A 21,537-nucleotide genomic window follows, 5' to 3' on the forward strand; every position below is an offset into this window, starting at 1 on the left:
TTAAATGATTCGAGGGTAATATAAAAGTGAGTGAACTACTTTAACAAGCTATTTAAGCTATAATTATTAAAATATTAATTTAATATTTCAACAAGTATATAAGATAATACATGATATGATCATTATTTAGCAGGATCGGACTCAGAAGGGTACAGCGAGGAAGAGACAGCAGCGGCGGAGGAGATGCATTGCGCCGTTCATCTCCTTGCAGCACGAATCTGAAAGCTGACCGGGGTGAGGTCTCAGCTCGGTGGACGACCGATGCATAGGAATTTCCCAATACTGTTCCTAGAATGTAGAACTCTTGCAGCACATTGTGGGCTAACAATTGATTTGGGCCAGGAGCAAACAGATACAGCCCAATTACTGCTGCCACGCTCACGCATGACCTATAAGCCTATGGGCCCGAAACCACAAACCCTAGCGCCGCCGCCGCCGTGCCACCGTTTCCTCCCCGAGAGCTCACAGGCGCACCTGCGACGCCCCCATTGCTTCGTGCGGGCTTCGCACCCGCGTCTTTTCCCCTACGTTATTCGAGTTGCCATTCGGGTTTTGTGCAGGGGAATTGAGATGGCGCCGCCGCCGGCGAAGACGGGTCTATTCGTTGGGCTGAACAATGGACACGTCGTCACCAAGCGCGAGCTGCTGCCTCGCCCTTCCGACCGCAAAGGGGGTAAATATATGATCAACGACTCGATTGGTTCTTACGTTGCTTCTGCTATGCTCAATTTGCAGTCATAGGTGTTCGAAATTCGACTAGAAACTTGTTTCAGAGCAGGTGGTTGTATGCTAGGATCCTGCGTAGAAGGGTGTTTCCCCCTTTTTTTTTCCAGAGCTCTGTGCTGCATTGTGCGATCGTTGCGTAGAAGGGTGTTTCCTGTATTGAACCTGATAGCTAAGGATGTTTATGTCACTATGCCATTACTGGAGAACATTTTCTGATCTGTATGTTGTAATCGAGAAAATACATTTAGGTATTCTACAATGACTGAAGCACAGGTGTTGATGTAACTTAATGAACTCGGTCAGATATGTGACATTGATTTTCTCAAAACTTTCTTTCTATGCGTTGATTGCTGTCGCATGTGTGAGTGTGTGACAAGATGGTGGTATCTTGCAATGATGTAGCGAAGAGTAGGAAAACGAAGTCAGTTGCTCTAGTTACTGTGTACTTCGAAGATTATCATTGAATAATGATCTGTATGGCTATATGTCCTTTTGCCCATGATATGCACATGCTATGTAGAGCCTTACATGGATAGAAGTCTATCCATGTACTCGAAAATTGATTGGCACTAACTTTTGAGGCCACTTCCTCAGTGGCGGAGCTTGACGAGAAATGTATAGGGGGCAGGCTAGAAGAAACTTGTTCAGTGATTTGGTTTAGTATGTAAGTGGTGAAATTATGTAGTTCCTTTAGAATTTTGTAGAACTAGGAGGGGTCATGGCCCCTTTTGGTATCAAGGAAGGTCCGCCCCTTCCCTTCCTTGAATGATGTAAAGCTGAGTCTCTTCAAAGTCTATATTTTTATATAGAAGTCTTTTGTGTTAGCTTCTAGTTCAACTCTTGTGCATGTTATCGTCAGCCTCAACTTCCAATTTGAAACCATTGCACCGGTCACATAACTAGTAAGCTTAGAAGTTTCTTGTGCCTTATCTGGTTTGTTTTTCTGGTGAGTCACACTATTACCGTGTAAAATTGGCACAATTCGTCCATAGCATCAACCAGACAACAAATGCAAGCATCGGGTGTGATTTTGGTGGCATCCACTTGTGTCCTTTGTTAAGTTAATGCATTATTTCAGTCTATATTTTTGGAATACACTTTTGTAATGAGACTATCTAAATGTTGTGCTTTAGTATCTGAGCACGTTATTTTATTTTTATTTCAGAAAACTAGCAAGAGGGTCAAATTTGTTAGGATCATAATTAGGGAAGTTGCTGAATTTACACCATATGAGAAGCGTGCCGCTGAGCTTCTGAAGGTTGGAAAGGACAAGCGTGCTCTTAAGGTAGTGAAAAGAAAGCCCGGGACACACAAGAGAGCTAAGAAACGTGAGGAGATGCTCAACGTTCTTAGGAAGATGAGGTACGCTTCTACTTTTCATTCTTGTATACTTGGAGAGAATATTACTAAAGTTCTAAAGAGAATTTGCTTTTGTTGATGGAGATAAAGTTTTTGCATCAAATCATGCTGTGACTTTAACCAATCATCTAAAGTTGCTCCAAGTTGAATACAAGTCACAGCTTTGACATGGTCCTTTAGCTACAAGATTAAGGATCGTCTTTAAATTCAGCTATGCGCCTACCATTTGTTCGTTTCGCTCTTAGAAGAATACACGATTCGTTGGGGGAAACTATGCTGTCTTACCTCAGTGCGAACATAGTTCTTTTTTCACCAAATGTGTGAAAATAAATGTCTGATGAAGTATAACGTGACATAGTACGTATTAGCTGGAAGTTCAAGAGTAAAGTTGACTGCTTATTTTGGTTCTAACTTGTTACTTGCGTCATAAAAGCTTTGCACATCATCGCTTTCAAGGTCTTGGAGAAATATGAATTGTTGGTAATAATAACAAAACTACGAAGGACTATTAGCAATGTCAGTTCTTTCCCAATCTGTGTTTTAGTATCACTGCTACTGATTTGCATGACTTAAAATCATTGCCCTTTATTGTTCCCCCCTTCGTTTACCAATGACACAACCTTGTCTCTCCCTCTTCGCTTCGAGTGAATTAGGACACTTGGCTGGTCTTTTATTTGCAATGTATCTCTTTTCAGGATGCCATTGGATCTTGTTGATTAGTTTCAGAAATGATATATATATGGGGCCTAGTACTTGATGAAAGTGCACCAGAATATTATGCATTTTAGCTTTAACATACTACAAAGTCGAATATCTAACCATAACATATATCACAGATGCAATTATGGAAGCAATTAGCAAGCACAAAAGCGAAAAAGGATCAACTGGCATTGGATGTCTTTCGTGCAGTTGAATGCATCATTGTAAACAAAGAAAAGTTACTCTGGGAACAAATAATTAAGGACAATATAAAGGTTCCAATGTTGCCATTCGTTTCGTCACAACTGGAGGGCTAGGTCATGGGTTGTGTCGATCTATGGGATGTATTGGTTCCTGATATCATGTGAGCACACAATTCCAGCCATTATCTACTAGATGTCTAGATCTGGTAATTCGTCACAATGACCACTATAGCGCCACACCTTGGTTGGGGCTATCACAACTGTTTGGAGAGATGCTTGTATAGCGGAGGATATGGACGTGTGGAAGGGGGGAAACTACTTTTGCAGCCAACATACAGCTGAATTATTTTTTCAAAAGGAAGGCAAGAGCATTGCCGAATTTTTTATAGAAGGGAAGAATTGACCCGGTTTATAAGGGAAACCGTACTCGAAAATCTCACAACTGCACGATTAAAAGGAACCGACAAACGACCCTAAGACGACAATACAATCTCAACTCGAAGCAGAACAACGTCTACACCAATTGGCACAACTGACAAAAGACAAGTTCAATCTAACTCAACTCGCGCGCTAACCAACCAAACTATTGTTTTCCTCAACTTGGCCGGCGGAGCTCTGCTTCCACGCCGCCACAACACAACTCGATCGGCGGAGCCCTGCTCCCACGTCGCAGATCTCTGTTACACAAGTCGGCAGTGTGTCGCTTCGGAGGAGCGCGCATTGGAACAAATCGCTGTCGTGAAGAGCCACACCAGAATGAAGAGCCACCGACAATCGAGGATGTAGGGGTAAACCTACAGAAGAAGGCGATGGAGCCGACACCGAAATTGACCAAAACTGCACCAAGCGGCTGGTGGCCACCAAAAAGCTGTGATGGATTTCCAATGTGACGCCTCCGAGGAGGACACGACGTTTCAACGCCGCCGTTGCAGGGTTTTCACCTGGAGAATCCCCCACGGGTGGGACGAGCGAAGACGACACGACAACGCCTCCAGGGAGGAAAGCGGCGCCCAATGACATCGTCCTCGGCACCAGTACAAAACTGGGCAAGGCTTTCGCGCATGTCTTCACCATCCCAACCCGCCTCTGGCAGCTGTCGCACTAAATCACGACAAACTTGCCCCGTCCCCAAACCATCGTGCCACCAGGCTCCCCACGGGCCAGATATGAGAAATGAGAGATCAAGCAAAGAGAGGAACCCGACAACGACATGAGTCAGGATGGAGGAACACCGACAACATTAGCGGAACAAGTCAATAGCAGAGCTAGCAAAAAGCACCACCGGACAGCAGCAACACAGCCAGAATCGACAGCAGGACCCTACAATGGCAACAACAGGCATCAGAACAGCATCAACATCACATAACGACCAGCAACACATCGCAGGAATGCAACAGGCGTCAGCTTCAACACACAAAGTAGCACCAGGCCGGCAACCAGTGCGCGCCGCCCTTGCAGACCACGCCAACACCGCTGACCCCGCGCTGTGCCTTGCGCCTCGCTGCTCGTCGCACGTCGACTTCAGCACCCTGAGCACTGCAACCTCAGCGCCAACAACCACGACGCAACCAATAGCCACTTGGCCTGCCTGCCCGTCCAGCCTCTGGCGCCTGTGATACACACCTTCACGGTCGCAGAACCCGCTGATCCGCCGCATAGAAGCATCGACGTCTCGCAGATCCGCCGTTAGCGCGAGGGCAACGACGACGACATAGTGGAACAGGCCGCTTCCGCGCAGAACCCGCAGGCGGCGCCTGGATTCGGCCCCCCAGCACGAGGAACTTGTGGAGAGATGGGTGCCGAGCAGAAACGACAACGGTGGTGGCGCAGAGGAGTCGGTCGCCTCCGTGCAGATCCTGCAGGCGGCGCCCGGATCTGGCCCCCCAGCACGAGGATCTCGTCGGAGAAGAGGGCGCCGAGCAAAAATAGCAACACGCCGACACATAGCAAGACCGACGCCTCGAGAAGAGAAGGAAGAGATGGAGAGGAGAGAAGAGGGAGGGAGATCACGACGGAGGCCGCTTGGCTCCATCACTGGCCGCCGCCACTACCGCTAGACGGCAATGGCGGCGGCCGCCGTACTAGAGTGTGTGATCAAGGCTGGGGGCGGCGAGGCCGGGTCGCCCTGTTGAGGGTCGCACGAGGGCCCTGTTGGGAGCCAACCTCCTGACATCCGTACAGCTGAATTATTACAGTCCGAATCTGACAGCAATGGTTTTTCTCTTGATTGAATATCTATCTTAGAGTAGTAAGCAACATTGATCAACGAAACTGTAGCACATATTTGGCATTTGGCCGGATGCAGTGTTGGTGCTATAATGCTATGTTGATAATTAGGAAATCTTGTGGGTTTGAATAATCTTATTGGTAATCGTACTGTATATCTAATAAATTTTGATCTGGTCTGCAGATCCGCTGGAGTTACTGACAAGAAAAAGTGAAGCGGTGCAACCTGCTGAGAAGCGCTGAGGTTGTGTTGCAAATTAATTTAAGCTTACCTAATACCATATGGATGTAACAATTGGTTCATCTGACTCGCAGAATGTGTTTGTGGTTTTATCATGTCATGATTCCCTCAGATCGTGTTTTGTTGTTTTTGCTTGTTACTTTCACGTATATACATTATTGAACTTTTCTTTTTGAGAACATATATTGTTGAACTTTGATGAACTGCGTGTGACATTGTATTGGTTGAACAAATTTTGAACTCTAGCTATATGAGAGTACATTCGCTCCTTAATATTGCTTGGTGGGGGTACAATTGTCATGGTTTGTGTGACCTACTTTTCTATTCCATAGGCTTGGATTCTTGTTCTACGTTCTTCAAGACATGTTTTTGCTGAGTCATCAACAGATTTTGAAAATTCACACACAATTTACTCGAGGAATCTAATACTGACTCCCTTTCCAGTGTGCTAAACCAGTAGGTATTCTGCTTGTTCAAAAAAAGTTGCAACTCGTATGTTAAGCTGTTGAGGCTTGCTATCCTTTTTTCTTCTTTTCTGAATCTTCACGAAGAGACATAAAGCTGGTTGCAAATGGGATGTACTAGTATTTTAATTCTAACAACTAAACTGGGCATTTTAGGCGTTTAAAACAGTATAATCCGTATCCTCTGAAGAGGCAGACAGCCAACAATTTGTACACTTGCAAGTCACAAAAGCAGGGTGTACACAGAAAATTCAGAGATCGATTTCAGTAACTGTTGTCCTTGACACGTACACACAGAACCGGACCGCATCTTGTTCTCTCTCTAGCTCGCCATACGACATGATACTATGACAGCACTGCGTACGTGAGATTCCGGCCTTCCCTAATTAGTCTGGTGCTTTCCCAGTTCCCAGGCACATGACACATCGGTGAGCTAGCAAACGCCGAACGGTACACTGGCCGCGTCCATTCTGTCCTCCGTCCTGCTGCAGACCGGAATCTCTGTCACGGCCCCGTCGCGGCGTGCTTGGCCGCGCGCGTATACGCTGGCCCAAACGAACCATGAACCCTGCCTGCCTCGCCGTCCAATCATGCGTGTGCCACGAACCAGACCCAAACAGCTTGCTATCAACCCAGAGGCAGGGCTGCGTACGTTAACTTGCAGGTTGAGCTGATGGATCCAGACGACGACGGTTGCTTTCCATCAGCTAGCGCGACGTACACCTGCATGCCCGTGAACGGGGCTCGCTTTGCTCCGCCCGTCCCGACCGAGATTCGGGCGTACGTGACCGTTCGCCTGTACATTTAGTTGTACAAGCGGCCGGGCCCTGCCCTGGCTTGAGGCGGCTACGGCGCCCGCCGCACACGCGTTGCGCCGGGGGACGGAAGGGATAAAGAAAAACGATCATCCGCCGCGCGACGGCATGCACGAGCGCGGTACATCTGCATGCGTGCTGGGTGGACGTTGCTGTTGCTTTGCCTGCAAATTCCCGTGCGCGCGCGCGGCGGCGGGATGGAGAGGCACGGCATGGTGCCGCCTGCCGGCCACACAACGGCCGGCGCACGACGTCGCGTTCGCTGTTACGTGTGTGTATGTCCTGCTCGCATGTTGGATCGCCTCGGCCGGCCACCTGCTGATGGGTGCGGCGACGGGGCAGCGGCCGCATCATGCATGTTCCGGCGACCCCACGTGACGACGACGACGTAGGCTGCATGATGATGACACCGAGAGAGAGAGAGAGAGAGAGAGAGAGAGAGAGAGAGAGAGAGAGAGAGAGAGAGAGGTAAAGGTGATGCGCACACGGCTAGCAGCTGCGTCGTCGATGGATCTGTCGGCCCCGTTATCTGCGGGTGGTGGACGGGGATCGAGGCAGGCAGGCAGGGATGATCCGATCCGAATCTGGCGGTGTCAAAGGCAGCGCAGGGCAGGACAGTGGAGGCTTCTCCTTGACGCCTCCTGGACGGTCCACGACAAAGCTAGCGGCCCATACGTGCATGTGAGAGTGAGAGCGATGTCTGCCGCGACCGAGAGATTCTACGGTCAAATCGAGGAACAGGATGGCAGCAAAGCTGGCCTTATCCCGCACCGCACCGGGCCACTACCGCAGCCGCATAAAGCTATCTACGTGGCAGTAACATACATGATACATCCGTTCGTAACTGCATCTGTCTCATTCTTACCTGATTTAAGAAACTGTTTATCATGGAAACCACGTTTTGCTTCTCGTCTCAATCACAACCAGAGCCATGTACCATGTTGCTACTTGCTAGAATGATGCGTGATTTAGATAAATCCGTCTCAAAATGGTGAATGACAAGGATAAGTTTGTCTAAAACAGCTGGCGGCAGCGGCTGATCCGGCGATAATAACGTCGTTGGAAACGAGTGGAGAAAGGCAAGAGACGGGAGAGAGAGCACAAATGCGAGGACAGGAGGCGGATAACTCTGTCCCACTAGAATTGCAGATTTTCCATGGCCGAAAACCGCCAGGACGAAGCGAGAACGGACAGCTAGCGATGCAATGTACGACTGATACACTTTCACTTGGTTGCCTAGCTACAATGGGTTTATGCCCCAAATTAATGTGCCAAGGACAAAACTTTGACATAATCCAAACTAATTGGTCAGAGCCAAAATTTTGGCGACCTATATATTTCATCACCTTTGAATTATTACCGAGCAGTAGTAACGACGATACCAGATTTCATTGGCGTTACTAATTTCCGCAACTTTACAAAGTTTTTGCACGCCGTGCGTACTAATTAAACCGATCCGTCTCCAAATTTCGTTGGCGTCATCGATATTTGGCTTGGTTTATATTGGTACCAAATCAAACAGGCCAACATAAGAATTAAGGACATGGCGTACGTACCTAGCCAGACAGACCCAGAGGCCGCGCCCCACCGCTCAGTTACAGGCACACCATCGAATGAATCATATGCTCTCGATCAGTCAGTCGCGGCTGCAGCACTTACGCTGCACCGGTCACTGAATCCTGTGTGCTGCAATCTGCATGCCTGCAGGCGCGTGTACCAGCGACGTAACTCATCGGCAGCAGCAAGCAGCAAGCTGCAAGCGGCGCCTCCTCTCAAAGCAAAGAAAAAACAAGGCGAGCAAGCGACAAATTAAGCTAGCCCAGCCGGCCGTAGGCGCGTACTCCCTCCCCCTGCGCACGTCTCACTAGCGTCGCGTCCGCGCCTGCAATGCAATTCTCATGGACCGGCGAGGAGGCATGGATGGAACAGCTGCGTAACGACGCCGGGAACTCGGAATTCCTGCCCCCCGGCCATGCACCGATGCACGTACACATGCATGGACGCATGCAGGCACCACATGTTTCGGACCATGCATTTTCGAGTAACGCATGACATGCTGTGTGTGTGACCTGTGTCGCGTCGTGTTGCCTGACCGGCCGTGACGTGACCACCTGGTGGCCGGACCAAGAATCCTGGCTTAGCTAGTCGCTCGGCAGCAAGAGTCCCGGAGAGCCCGGACAAAAACGACTGCGTCGGCCTGCTGCACGTACTGGCGTCTGGACAGACACGACACATGTAAGTATGCTTCTCCTTCGTCCACATTGCAGTTTCTGATCTGATGTACGTTCTGGCCGGGGCCTGCGCGTGCGTGAGTGCGCGCACGCAGTTGTGTCCATGAACGAACACCGAACGGTTTGGATGGTGGAGACGTGGCGGGCGTACGCAGGACAGGATTCAGTCCGGCCGCCGTGTTGCCTGCTGTGTCCCGATCTTTTCCTTGGACGAATGGCAGCACGGATATCTAGGAACAAGAGTTGGGATACTGATTGCTTGTTCGTCCATGCATGCATGTAATATGATTATGCAGATAGGTATGTACGTGTCAATATTGACACATACATAGGCTGCATAAAGTTTATGATCTGATACAAGCTAAGTGCATTTACACTAGTCCCACCCCCCCCCCCCTAAAATTGACCCTATTTATAAGAGAATTGAGCCTAAAAATCTTGTCAACTTTCCCGTTAAATCAGGGCTAACCGATCAAAAAGCCAACTTTATGAGCGCCCCAACAAACAAAAGCCAAACAACACTACACACCAGAAACAACACGGAGTCTGCCAACGGGTCATCGTTGTCAAGGTTGTCACTGCGACCAAGCAGCTCCGACTTCCCGTAACAGACCTCAGCCTCTGTCTTGATGCCCTCGCGTTCCTGTCCACAGCCACCATGTGTCATTATTGCCAAGCTCATTGGATGCCCCGACGCAGCAACTCCGACTCCACCATAGCCCAAATGAGCAGAGGCATCGTTGACAACTCGCCCCCTTAAGAGGCCCAAAGTGTTCACAACCATGGCTGAAGTAGGTTCTCGCCACGACAAAGATAACAGTCACCAGAACACAGTGTGGCATCCTCCAAAACAACGCCTCAAGGGAGGACATGACGCCCCAAGCGCCAACATCGCCCGTCCAGGTACGGACAAGGATTTTCACTTGAAAGATCCCATGGCGAAGAAAGAGGGGGAGAACCTTCAACAAACGCCTCCAAGGAGGAAGCGGCGCCTGAGGGTGTCGCCATTGTCGACCCAAACCAAACGCTAGGCAAGGCTTTCACCAGGGGCACCCAACCCCCACCCAACGTCAAAGCCACCATGAGCACGTGTCACTCCAAAGCCATCCCACGACATGAGGCTCCCCGCAGGCCGGATCAGAGAGAAAAAAAGATGCAGATCTGACAAGGGGAGGAGCCACCATATCACAGGGGGGCTGCAGGCAATAATAAACACAAGGGGCGATGCCTAGCCCGTCGCACCACGCAGAGAACAGCACGCAACCGGACAAGCATACCACCCACACCATGGGGCACTCCACAGGCCAGATCGTAGAAATCTGGCAAGGGGAGGAACTGCCAAGGCACCAAGGGGAGCACCCTCTAGCCGCACACCTGCCAAGCGCATAAACCACCACAACCAGTGACAACCCAAGAAAATTGCCACCACGTGCACCCTGGTCTCCAAGCCCGCGACGCCAACGACAGTCGAAAGCTAGACAATCAGAAGGGATGCCCTCAGAGGCCGATGCGCCATGTGTCCAGCACACCCATCGCACGCGTCGTGGACACGGGTGGCAGGCAGAATATGACGTCGACACACCAACGGAACGCAGTGATGGCCATCACCATAGGCCCAGTGCCCCACACGAAAAATGATCGGCGAACCCACCAACAGAAAGGGGGGAGGGAGGCCACACATGCCCCTAAGGGCCCGTCGCTACCCTACCTCACCCCCCCCAGACGGAGGGAGCCGCGTGCTACGAAAGACGCCAAATCTACTTAAGTTGGCACTCATCAAGAGGGAAAAGGGGAGGGAGGTGGGGGAGAGAGAAAGGGGAGAAGAGGAAAGGGAGGCTACGATGGTAACCGCTTGGTGCCGCCACCGCCTCTATCGTTGTCGTCGGACGAAAGTGGCAGTGGTGGCCGCACGAAGTCGCTGCGAGGGCGGCTTTCGGTGACGGCAGTGTTGTTGCCGCCCAAGTCGTCTTTCAAAGAGGTGACGTGGGGTCTAAAAAAATCATGGAATATGGTACACTAGCTATTTGATATAGCTGAATTTGAATCCGATTGAGTGTGTGCATGCATGGAATGTGATCGAAAGATCAAAGAATCAAAATTTTGGAAAATAACACTAAAAAGAGATTTTCGTAAACTTTTAACTACCAAAGCTATAAGACTAGAACAATAATTGTTTGCAACATATCAAGCCACGTTGAGAGAATTTAGGATATTTAGCTCAATTCTCAATTCGCAAAACCTTTGCTTGTCTAGTGGCTTGGTGAGGATATCGGCTAGTTGTTTTTTGGTTCTCACATGCCGAATATCGATATCCGCTTTTGTTGAGTGGTCTATTAAGAAATATTATCGGTTGTCTATATGTTTGATTCTTGAGTGTTGCACGGGATTATTGGCTATTTTGATGGCACTCTCATTGTCACACAAAAGTGAGACTTTTGTCATATTGTAGCCATAGTCTCTCAAGGTTTGCCTCATCCAAAGTATTTGAGCACAACAAGCGCCCGTATACTCAGCTTCGGTGGTGGATAGAGCTACAAAATTTTATTACTTTGAGGTCCAAGACACCAAGGTCCTAACCAAGAATTGGTATGTCTTAGAGGTACTCTTCCTATCCACTTTTTAACCAGCATAAGCGAAATTCGAATAGCCGATAAGGTCAAAGGCTGAACCTTTAGAATACTATAAGCTAAGGTAAGAGATATGAACCAAATATCTAAAAATTCTCTTAACGGACACTAAATAACACTCTTTTGAAATGACTTGAATCTTGCACACATCCACACACTAAGCATAATATACCTTTTGATCTACGGTTTTGCTATCTTCGTTGAGGTTGAGATGTCCATTGCCTTGCATAGGAGTTTTGATGGGCTTGACATTCTCCATATCAAACTTCTTGAGCATATCTTTGATGTACTTGGTTTGACATATGAATGTGTGTTCCTTTAGTTGTTTAATTTGAAATCCTAGGAAGAACTTCAACTCTCCCATGATTGAGATCTCGAACCTTTTGGTCATGATCCTACTATATTCTTCACAAAAGAGTTGATTAGTAGAACCAAATATAATGTCATTGACATATATTTGGTAAATAAATAAATTATTATCAACTTTTTGAGTGAAAAGAGTAGTATCAGCTTTGTCTATTTCAAAGCCTCTTTTGACAAGGAAGTCCCTAAGATATTCATATCATGCTCTAGATGCTTGTTTAAGCCCATAGAGCGTCTTATGGAGTTTGTATACATGATCAGGATACTTAGGATCTTCAAATCCTGGTGGTTATTCCACATATACCAATTCGGAGATAGGTCCATTAAGAAATACGTTCTTCACGTCCGTTTGATATAACTTGAAATCATGGTGAGTAGTATAGGCAAGTAATATACGAATTGATTCAAGCCTAGCTATGGGAGTATAAGTCTCACTAAAATCAAAACATTCTATTTACGTGAAGCCTTGAGCAACCAACCTTGTCTTGTTTCTAGTCACGATCCCGTTCTTATCTTGTTTGTTGCAGAAGACTCATTTGGTGCCAATCACATTTTGATTAGGTCTTTCCACCAATGACTAAACTTCATTTCTTTTGAAATTGTTGAGCTCTTCTTGCATAGTCATCACCCAATCCAGATCTCCAAGTTCCTCTTGTATCTTCAAAGGCTCCAAAGAGGAAATAAAAGAGTAATATTCACAAAAATTACAATTCTAGAACGAGTGGTTACCCCTTTTTGTATATCATAAAGGATATCGTCAACCGGGTGATCTCTTTAGATACTTTGATGAACTTTTGGATGTGGCACTTAAGATTGTGGTTGAATGTTCTTCACTTCATCATCATTAAGCAATTTGTTGGAGTTATCATGAGCTTGATCTTGACTTTGGTTTTGACTTTGAGTTGATGTTGGTGGCTCCACTTGAGTTGCTCTTGGGGTTCTTGAGGTTTGATTTTATCAATTACCATCTTCTTGATTGCCTCACTTGAAATTTCTTCATCACCTAAAACATTAGAATCAACTTGCTCCACTGGGAGCCGTTATATTCATCAAATGTCACGTCACACGCGATTTCAAAACAACTGGTGGTTTTGTTGAAAACACGGTAATCGTAGGCATTTGATCCATAACCAAGAAAGAAACCTTCATCTACCTTAGGAGCAAAGTTAGAATTTTTAGCCTTCTTGTTTAGAATAAAATATTTACTACCAAAAACTCTAAAGTAAGATACATTAGGCTTTTTACCAGTTAGAAGCTCGTAGGTGGTCTTCTTCAAGATCTTGTGGAGATATAACAGGTTGATGGCATGATATGCAGTGTTGATGGCCTCCGCCCAAAATTGATCCGGGATCTTGTACTCATCAAGCATGTTCCTTGCTGATTTTATGGCAGTCCTATTATTCCTCTCTATAATCCCATTTTGTTGAGTGGATTAGGGTGCCGAGAATTCATGTTTAATCCCTTCTTAATCAAGAAATTCTTCAACTTGTGTATTCTTGAATTCGCTTCTGTTGTTGCTTCTCACTCTTTTTATCTTCACATCGAATTTATTTTGGTTTATTCTCACAAATTTCTTGAATATGGCTTGTGTTTCACTCTTATCGTGCAAAAAGAATACCCAAGTAAAATGAGAATAATCATCAATAATAACAAAATCATATTTGTTAACGTCAATGCTTATGTAGGCGATTGGTCCAAATAAATCAATATGAAGAAGCTCCAACAACCTTATGGTCATTATCACATTCTTGGCAGGATGATGAGCTCCAATTGCTTGACTACTTAACATGCACTATAAATTCTATCTTTCTTAAAAGAAACATTTGTTAGTCTTTTCTTCAAACAATCAGTGAAATCTATTGAAGAGTCTTCCCTTTTAGAGATGGTCACACCCCCATTAGTAAAAAGATAATTGTAGCCTATTTCATAAAATTATGATACAGACAACAAATTGTAACTAAGAGATTTAACTAACAATACATTTAAGATAGAATGATCATTGGAGATAGCAATTTTACCTAAACCAATTACCTCTTCTTTCCCATCATAAAAAAAATGATATTTTCATGTGATCCTCCATTTTCTTGAAATGATGAGAACATTTCCTTCTCTCCGGTCATATGATTTGTGCATATACTATCAGACACCCAACTTGATCCACCAGAGGAATATGTCTATAAAACAAGTCAAGCTTTTGTTTTAGGTACCCAAATTTGTTTAGGTCCTTTCATGTTAGTCACGAGCACTTTTGGCACCCACACATTCTTTTTGACAACTCGATCCTTTGTGCGGGCACAAACATATAGAGCAACCACTTTAACATGTTTGTTCCTTTTCAAAACATAAAATGCATAAAAAGTAGATTAAGGTGCATGATCCTTGGGTTGCTTGACTTGTGTGGTGAGATCATTTTTCTTGCATCCCTTGATGAACTCGAGGCATTCATTGTCATTTATCATCACATACTCACTTGGTTTGCTTGTATGCATATCAAACACAAGGCATCTCTTTTGCTTGTTGCCCTTGACCTCAATAGTCTTGTATAGTGCATCATTGGATTTGTATGTTTTGATACACCTATACTTAACCAAGGCATTTAGCCTCTTATTCTTCTTTTGTAATGCTTGTAAAGATTGAACATTAGTAGCACAAATATTTATATCAACATTGTAGCAAAGAGAGCAACCTTGACTAGTGGAAGCATTAGAGAGTAATGTTGCATCATTAGAGGGAGAAGAGCTACTCCTAAGAACATCAATTTGCACTTCAAGAATTTTATGAGTTTCATCCAAACATTTGAATTTCTCTTGAAATATAAAATTGCTACCCTCTAGACTTAGCAATTGAGACATTTGCCAAATTAAGATCTTTGTTCAATTTCTCAACTTTCTCTTTATCTTTATCAAGGAGCTCCTCAAATTCAAGATTTCTCTCCTTTTTAAGTATGAGCAAGTCATTTTCCTTCTCGAGAATCTCCTCTTGACTCTCTATTGTTTCCATTAGCTTCTTTATTTTAAACATGATATTTTTACTTAAACCTTTAAGCAAAGATTCACGATCACTATCATTATCACTATATAGGAGTTTGGGTTGTGATTTTCACTTACTCCCTTTTGCCACGAGACACTTGGGAGTGTCGTCATCGTCGCTCATGTCACCAAAAAGTGACTTTATCAGTGTAGAGGAGCAGATGGCGACTCCTTCATCATCGGAGTCAAAGTTGGAGTACCACTCCTCGCCAATGTGAGCTTGACTCGAATATTTCTTCTTTTGGTCTTGTTCTTGTCCTTCTTGAAAGGCTTGTTCTTCTTTTCTTCCTTATCCTTGATCTTATTCTTGTTAAGACATTCAGTGATGAAGTGGTTAACTTCTCCACACTTATAGCAAGCTCTCTTGGATGTTCTTCTTTTGGGCATCTCTCTTGTGCTCGATATAGCCACCCTTCTTCATTAATTTCTTGAATTTCCTTACAAAGAAAACAATCTCTTCATCAACGGAGTTCTCATCTTCACTTGAGCTCGATTCTTCAACTTGTTTACCCTTGCTTGTCTTGAATGCTACTTCTTTGTTCTTGGAGGTTGAGCTTTGTTTGACTAGGTTCTTGACTTCATTGGCTTCCTCCTCCATAAGCTCATGAGCAAGAATTCTACTGAGCATATCACTTGTTATGAGCCTCTTTTAGTCTCTTCTTTATCGGATGAGAGTGACCAAGATGGGGTTTCTTGGTGCAAAAGTTCTTAGCAATCTTCGCACCATCTTATGATCATTTAGCTCTTCACTTCCAAGTCCACTAGTCTTGTTCACTAGCACCATCATGCAGTCATACATTGCTTAGGGGTATCATTATCTTTCATAACAAATCTTCCCAATTTGCCTTCAAGCAATTCTATCTTGGACTCATGCTTGTGGTGCCTTAATGTGTGATTTGGAGTGTATCCTATATCACTTTGGCTTCCTCAAGCCTATCCACCTTGTTGAACTCTTCGAGGCTCAAGGCACTAAGCAATACACTTATGGCTTGTGCATTGCGGTGAAGATTTTATTCTTGCTCGGAAGTAAGCTCTTTGTCCTCATCTGGTAGGTCAAAACCTGTGCAAACAATCTTCCAAATATTTGGATGAAGAGAGATTAGATGCAATTTCATTTTGTACCTCCAAGCGGTATAGTGTGTGCCATCAAAATATAGAGCACACCAGGATGGCACAGATATATAAGAATTAGATGCATTCAATTTATCATAATTGAATTCAATTGCAAATCCCTTGCTTTACAGTTAACAGAAGTCAAAATATCATCCTTTGGACTCTGTGGGCTTTTCGGACTTTTCTCCCCAAACACCGACATCCTCAATTTCTCCAAGCGATGAAGCTTTGTAGGAGATTAGACGCTGATACCAATTGAATGTACGTGATATCGCCTAGAGAGAGAGAGAGGGGGGGGGGGGGGGTGAATAGGCGTTTCATGAAAATTAAAATTTCACAGCGGATTATAGATTCCGGATACTCCGGGTTAATCCAGAGACTCTGGGGTCCGAAGGTTCCTAGCTTAAACTGGACAGTCTGGATGGAACAGGAAATGGAAACCTAAGAATACCTAAGCAAGTCTAGTTGAATCTAAAGATTACCACAAGTTTCAAATGAAGCATAAGGACATTTTCACCAACCACGTGCAGCTACAAACTCGCAAACATATAGACCGGACAACTTTCCCAAAAGATCAACTAGAACAAAAAAGAATGCAAGAAGGTAAAGAAGACAAGAATTTGTTTCCTGAAGTTCGAATCAAACGATCATACGTCTCCGTTGAGGTGCTAAAAAATAGCCGAGTCTCTTTCAACCCTTATCCTCACCAAACGACCACAAAGATCGAGCTTAAACTTACTCAAAGCTTTCTCTTCCCTTGCGGAGGCAAGGATGACCTTTACAAACTTTCCAGGGCATTCCACAAGATTGTGTGCTCTCTAGGTGATGCATAGCCGTCTAGGAGCTCCAAGCTCCAAAAGTAGTGAACGCGAATCGACAGCTTGATGACAAACTTAAGTGCTCAAAGAGATGGATTTATACTCACTAGTACTTAATCTCACTTTTCTAACCCAACTCTAAAAACCTTGCAAGATTTGATGCACCAGAGGAGTTAGGAGGGCTATTGAATGGCTACGAATGTCTCGAGTTGGTTCAGCAACAACATCACTTAAATAGAGAGGGGAAGGGGGTATTTATACCCTTCCTCCCAAAAAAAACTAGCCGTTATAGTGTTTTTTTAACTGACATAGAGTGTCACGTCCCAAAGTCTAATCGCATGATTAAGTCTAATTATGCGTCTTTAGCGTCATGATTAGTTTTGAGGCAATTTATTTTGGGAACGCCAGTGCAAATCGTTTAAAGTCAATCAGACAAGAGAAAGAATTTCGAGAGAGAAAAGAATAAAATTCACAGTTAAAATAGACCATTTTCTCTAACACGTAGACCCCACATGTGGCCCCACCACCCATCTCTCCATCTCTATGGGCAGCAGCCCAACCACTCCTATCTCTCCCTAACTCCACTCCCATGCTCCCTCTCTCCTCAACCGGCCAAGCAAAGATCTCTCCCTCCCACTCAAGCTCTCTCTCTCTCTCTCTCCCCCCCCCCCTCCCCCAAAATCCCACCTCAAGACAAGGAATTGAGATATGTATGTGGTACTCATGTGATCACGAGCTCATGAGCTATCCATCCATCCAATTCATTTTCGTTTTCCTAAAGGATTCGAGCCGATTTTGATGTCTTTTAGTGTTCTTGGTTGAAGCACAAGGAGATGTTCTTCCTCTTTCCGAGCTTTTCCTCCTTCAACCAATGATCCCTAAGCTTGGCAAAGCATCTTGGGTGAGTCTCCTAGGCTTCCATGGCATAGATGCACATTTTGGTCGGATGAATCCCAAGTTTGAAGATTTGGTTGCAAAGTTCTTAAGTTCTTGAGCTTTGGAGCTACAGTGATGATTTGAGTAAGTTTTGAGTTAGGAATCATTTTGCTAGGTTGGTGAGTGAGTTCTAGACTCTATAAACTCTCTCAAACAGGTTGCCCTTTGGTTTGGAGAAGCTCGCAAATCAAATTGGCCGAGATTTTCCCCTTGATGGTGTCTCTCTAGACAATTTGAATAATCTGAATTGACCTGGATACTTCGGGTAAACCTGGAGAAACCCCATTGAATTATCCTAGAGAACTATGGCGATTTAGAGTGCAATTCAAGTCTAGAACCCTTTGTGTAGTGTATATCCATGCTTTGATGGAATAGATTTAGCATGCGAGTTGAATCAGCCGCGAAGAACACTTTAGAACTCAACTCGGCTAGAACTCGGATAGTTTGGATCAACCCGAAGTGTTCGGCCCAATACAGAGTATTTGGATTCGACCCGAAGGGTCTGGATAAATAGCCAAGAGCCCCACTCGGAGCCTTGCTAGGAGTGTCTGGCCCAATCCGAAGTATCCAGACTCACCCGGAGGTTCTGGGTTATTTCAAAAATAGCTAACCGAGAGCCCTTACCCGGAGGTTCACCCAGAGGATTCGGAACCCGGATACTCCAAATTCAACTAGGATTCTCTGCCTCCTGTTACTTTTTTGGTGCTGTTTAGATCGTAAGTTTCGTTATTCCTCCGTATATCTTACACCTTTAGCTTGTTGTTATGCATATTGTAGCATATATTGTGCATTTCATTCATGCTCATCATTGCACCTGTTTTTCTTTAGTGAACGAAGAACCGGAGCGTGTCACGACCGTGGTTGAAGGCGACGCTAGTTTGCCGGAGTTTTGCGAGTGTTACGCGGGTAGCATAAGGCAAACACCTGAGTAGTAAGGCAATCATCTAAACATATTTCTCCTAATACTTTTGATCTCGTATGATATGATGTGATAAATATGCTTTATATATGTTATACATAAGTTTGAGTCGATGTTAGGTTATGATGGGTAGAACCTATGTTGATGCACTAATTCTCCTATCTTGAATAATTATTAATCTGTATCCTTGTAGCCTAGGTTTAATATGATGTTGTCTAACTTAAAATATTATTCGTGATGCTTAGCAAGTGCTTAGGTTTTCGATAGAAGTCAAGCGGTAAAATGTTTCATCATTCGGGAACATAGACTTTAATTACTTACACAATGATCATAATGATGAGTTGATGGTGTCAGTTGGATGAGTGGGGTGGATTAGGCGAGATGTGGGCGGTGTTAGGGGTGTTTGTCCTGCTCGGATGTGGAGTTCCCCTGGGTAGGTCGGGAGAGGGGCTTGGACACCGTAGATCGCTTGCATCGTTTAAGCACCGATGGTTGTTGCAGTTGGCTTTAGCACTTTTCATGCTTACTACATGTCGTATATGGGAACGATAAGTCGATTACCTTTGTATCTGTGGCTTTTTGGCGTGCAGGTCGATGGTGTCGGGTATGAGGCTAGTTGGGGTATCTAGTTTGCTCCAGGAGTAGTTCTGGATGATCCCCGTAGCTATCAACGCATGTTCAAACGGTCATGACTTATTGGAAAAGGTTTACATGAGTACCCCCTTGTAGGGACATATGTGATCATACGAGCCGTATGGTCCTCAAGTCGTGTAGGTAAAAGAGTATCCACTGCAGGGTGTAAAAATATTTTGAAATATCATGCTCTCAGTTATGAGCATGCTTTTGTCCATTTGCAGCAGTCATGGAGTTACGAATGTGGTTTGGTATGGTTGAGATGTTGAGATGGTTTGTTATAGATGTTACTACTATGGTTAATTTTACATTATGTTTAGTTGATGTTTGTGGGTTAGTTTGTTACTTTGGTCAGGTATAAATTCTCACACATGTTTATGTCAAATTTGCTTTCGCATATGAATTTACTTAACCATGTGGTCGCATTTTTGCTAACATCCCAATGCATAATTCTTGGAGTCAGGCCAGTTATAAGTGCCCATTATGGATTAAGTCTTGTGAGTATCTTTATACTCAGCTGCTCTACAGGTTTTCTAGGTGAGGAGGAGTTGGTTTTTGGCTACTTCACGCCCGCTGATGCGAGCGGTGGGAATGGACAATGCATCCTACTCTTGGACGTCGCGCGTTAGGGGTGAAGCCTAAGGGTATATGGCTCCACCCATCTTTTATTGTCGTTAGCTTTTGTTTCGCTGTGTAGTTTCTTTTGTTGGTTAGGAGTTGAATATGTTTTAATCTCCTCCTAGCTCTCTTTTGCTGTAAACTGTATTAACTTGGTACATGCTTAAGAACTTACAATATAATGTTAATTACTCGCTTTTTCTTAAGCTTTGTTGTTTGAAAGGCATGTGTTCCGATCTTAGGTATAAAACACGTGTGGGGACTACCGAAGTGGTATTCTAATTAATAGTTGAAGTTGTGATTAAGAAAATAATTAACTTATTGATTAATTAAAATATTGTTTGGATGGTTCCTCACATGGAGTATCTGGGTTCAAACCGGAGACTCCGGGTTGACACTTTAACGCATAACCGAGAGCCCTGTCTGGAACCCAACTCGGAGAGTCCGGATGACTAACAGATCTCAGAGTATCGGGGTCAACCCAGAGACTCTGGGTAAAACACAAAAGCCCTTACCAAACACCCCCTGCAGGGGCTAGACTCGAAGACTCCGGCGAACACACTAAATCCGGAGTATCCAGGTCAGCCCGAAGACTCTGGGTACAGACTAAGACTTAGAATTTTTCGGTGTTTGTGGGGGTAATTTGTGTCTCTATTCTTTGATCTAAATAGGTACCTTGAGTATTGAGATATCTTCAAGTCTATCTATATGCATCCCTCTTGATAGTACGACATGACTATACTCAAATTCGAAAATAAAATCAATTTAAATCTATTTAGTGACTACATGCCTCTTTTATTTTCTTTTTGAGGGACACCAACATCATTTAACTCTTTTGATGGGACTAAAATATGTTCATAACTTTAATAAACTTATTAGTCCCTTAATCGTTTGTCATCAATTATCCAAAACCCACATAGGGGCCTAAATGCACTTTCACTCCTGAAGAATCATTGAGTGTTGCTGAAGATTGCAACTATAGATGAGGATGTCGTCTATGAAGACTAAGACCCCATTCCGTAGTAGTGGCTTCAGGAATGTGTTCATCTCATTCTAGAAAGTTGTTGGTGCTCCTGTGAGGCCATACACCATTACCTGGAACTCGTAGTGGCCACTATGTGTCTTGAACGTGACCTTCGGTTCATCTGCATGCGACGTCCGGATCTGGTGGTACCCTATCCATAGGTCGAGACTAGTGAACCAGCACGAACCGACCAATTCATCAAGTAGTTCATTGATTATTGGCAAGGGGTACGTGTTTTTATGGTGATTGCATTCAATTGACAGTAGTCGATGCAAAAGCGCCACAACCTGTCCTTCTCAACAAGAAGCACCAGTGATGCAAATGGGTTTGAGGTTGGCTATATGATGCCTTGAGTCAACATCTCCTACACCTGATGCTCGATTTCATCTTTTTGCACCACAGTATATCGATACAGGTGCAAATTGACTGGCTTCACAGCTGGAAGCAGCGGAATTGTATGATCCTTGGCCTGTTGTGGCGGTAGATCACGTGG

General features: G+C 44.8%; 1 protein-coding gene across 1 annotated transcript; it reads left to right on the top strand.

The window, feature by feature from the left end:
- The first annotated feature begins 439 nt into the window (after nucleotides 1-439).
- On the top strand, nucleotides 440-5,653 carry LOC133914061 (large ribosomal subunit protein eL36x-like). The gene is made up of 3 exons (XM_062357221.1): nucleotides 440-673; nucleotides 1,892-2,088; nucleotides 5,398-5,653. Exons 1-3 carry the CDS (start codon nucleotides 617-619, stop codon nucleotides 5,426-5,428), a joined length of 285 nt encoding a protein of 94 aa, XP_062213205.1. The 5' UTR covers nucleotides 440-616; the 3' UTR covers nucleotides 5,429-5,653.
- The last annotated feature ends 15,884 nt before the right edge of the window (nucleotides 5,654-21,537 follow it).

This window comes from Phragmites australis, chromosome 4 (genome assembly GCF_958298935.1).
Source record: "Phragmites australis chromosome 4, lpPhrAust1.1, whole genome shotgun sequence".
In the NCBI taxonomy this organism is placed as follows: Eukaryota; Viridiplantae; Streptophyta; class Magnoliopsida; order Poales; family Poaceae; genus Phragmites; species Phragmites australis.

What these genes read in the sequence shown, in the direction of transcription:
- LOC133914061 (XM_062357221.1), top strand. Translation starts at nt 617, where the DNA reads ATGGACACGTCGTCACCAAGCGCGAGCTGCTGCCTCGCCCTTCCGACC. An exon ending in CCCTTCCGACCGCAAAGGGG is followed by an intron (nt 674 to 1,891) that starts GTAAATATATGA and finishes TTTTTATTTCAG; the next exon opens with AAAACTAGCAAGAGGGTCAA. An exon ending in AACGTTCTTAGGAAGATGAG is followed by an intron (nt 2,089 to 5,397) that starts GTACGCTTCTAC and finishes TCTGGTCTGCAG; the next exon opens with ATCCGCTGGAGTTACTGACA.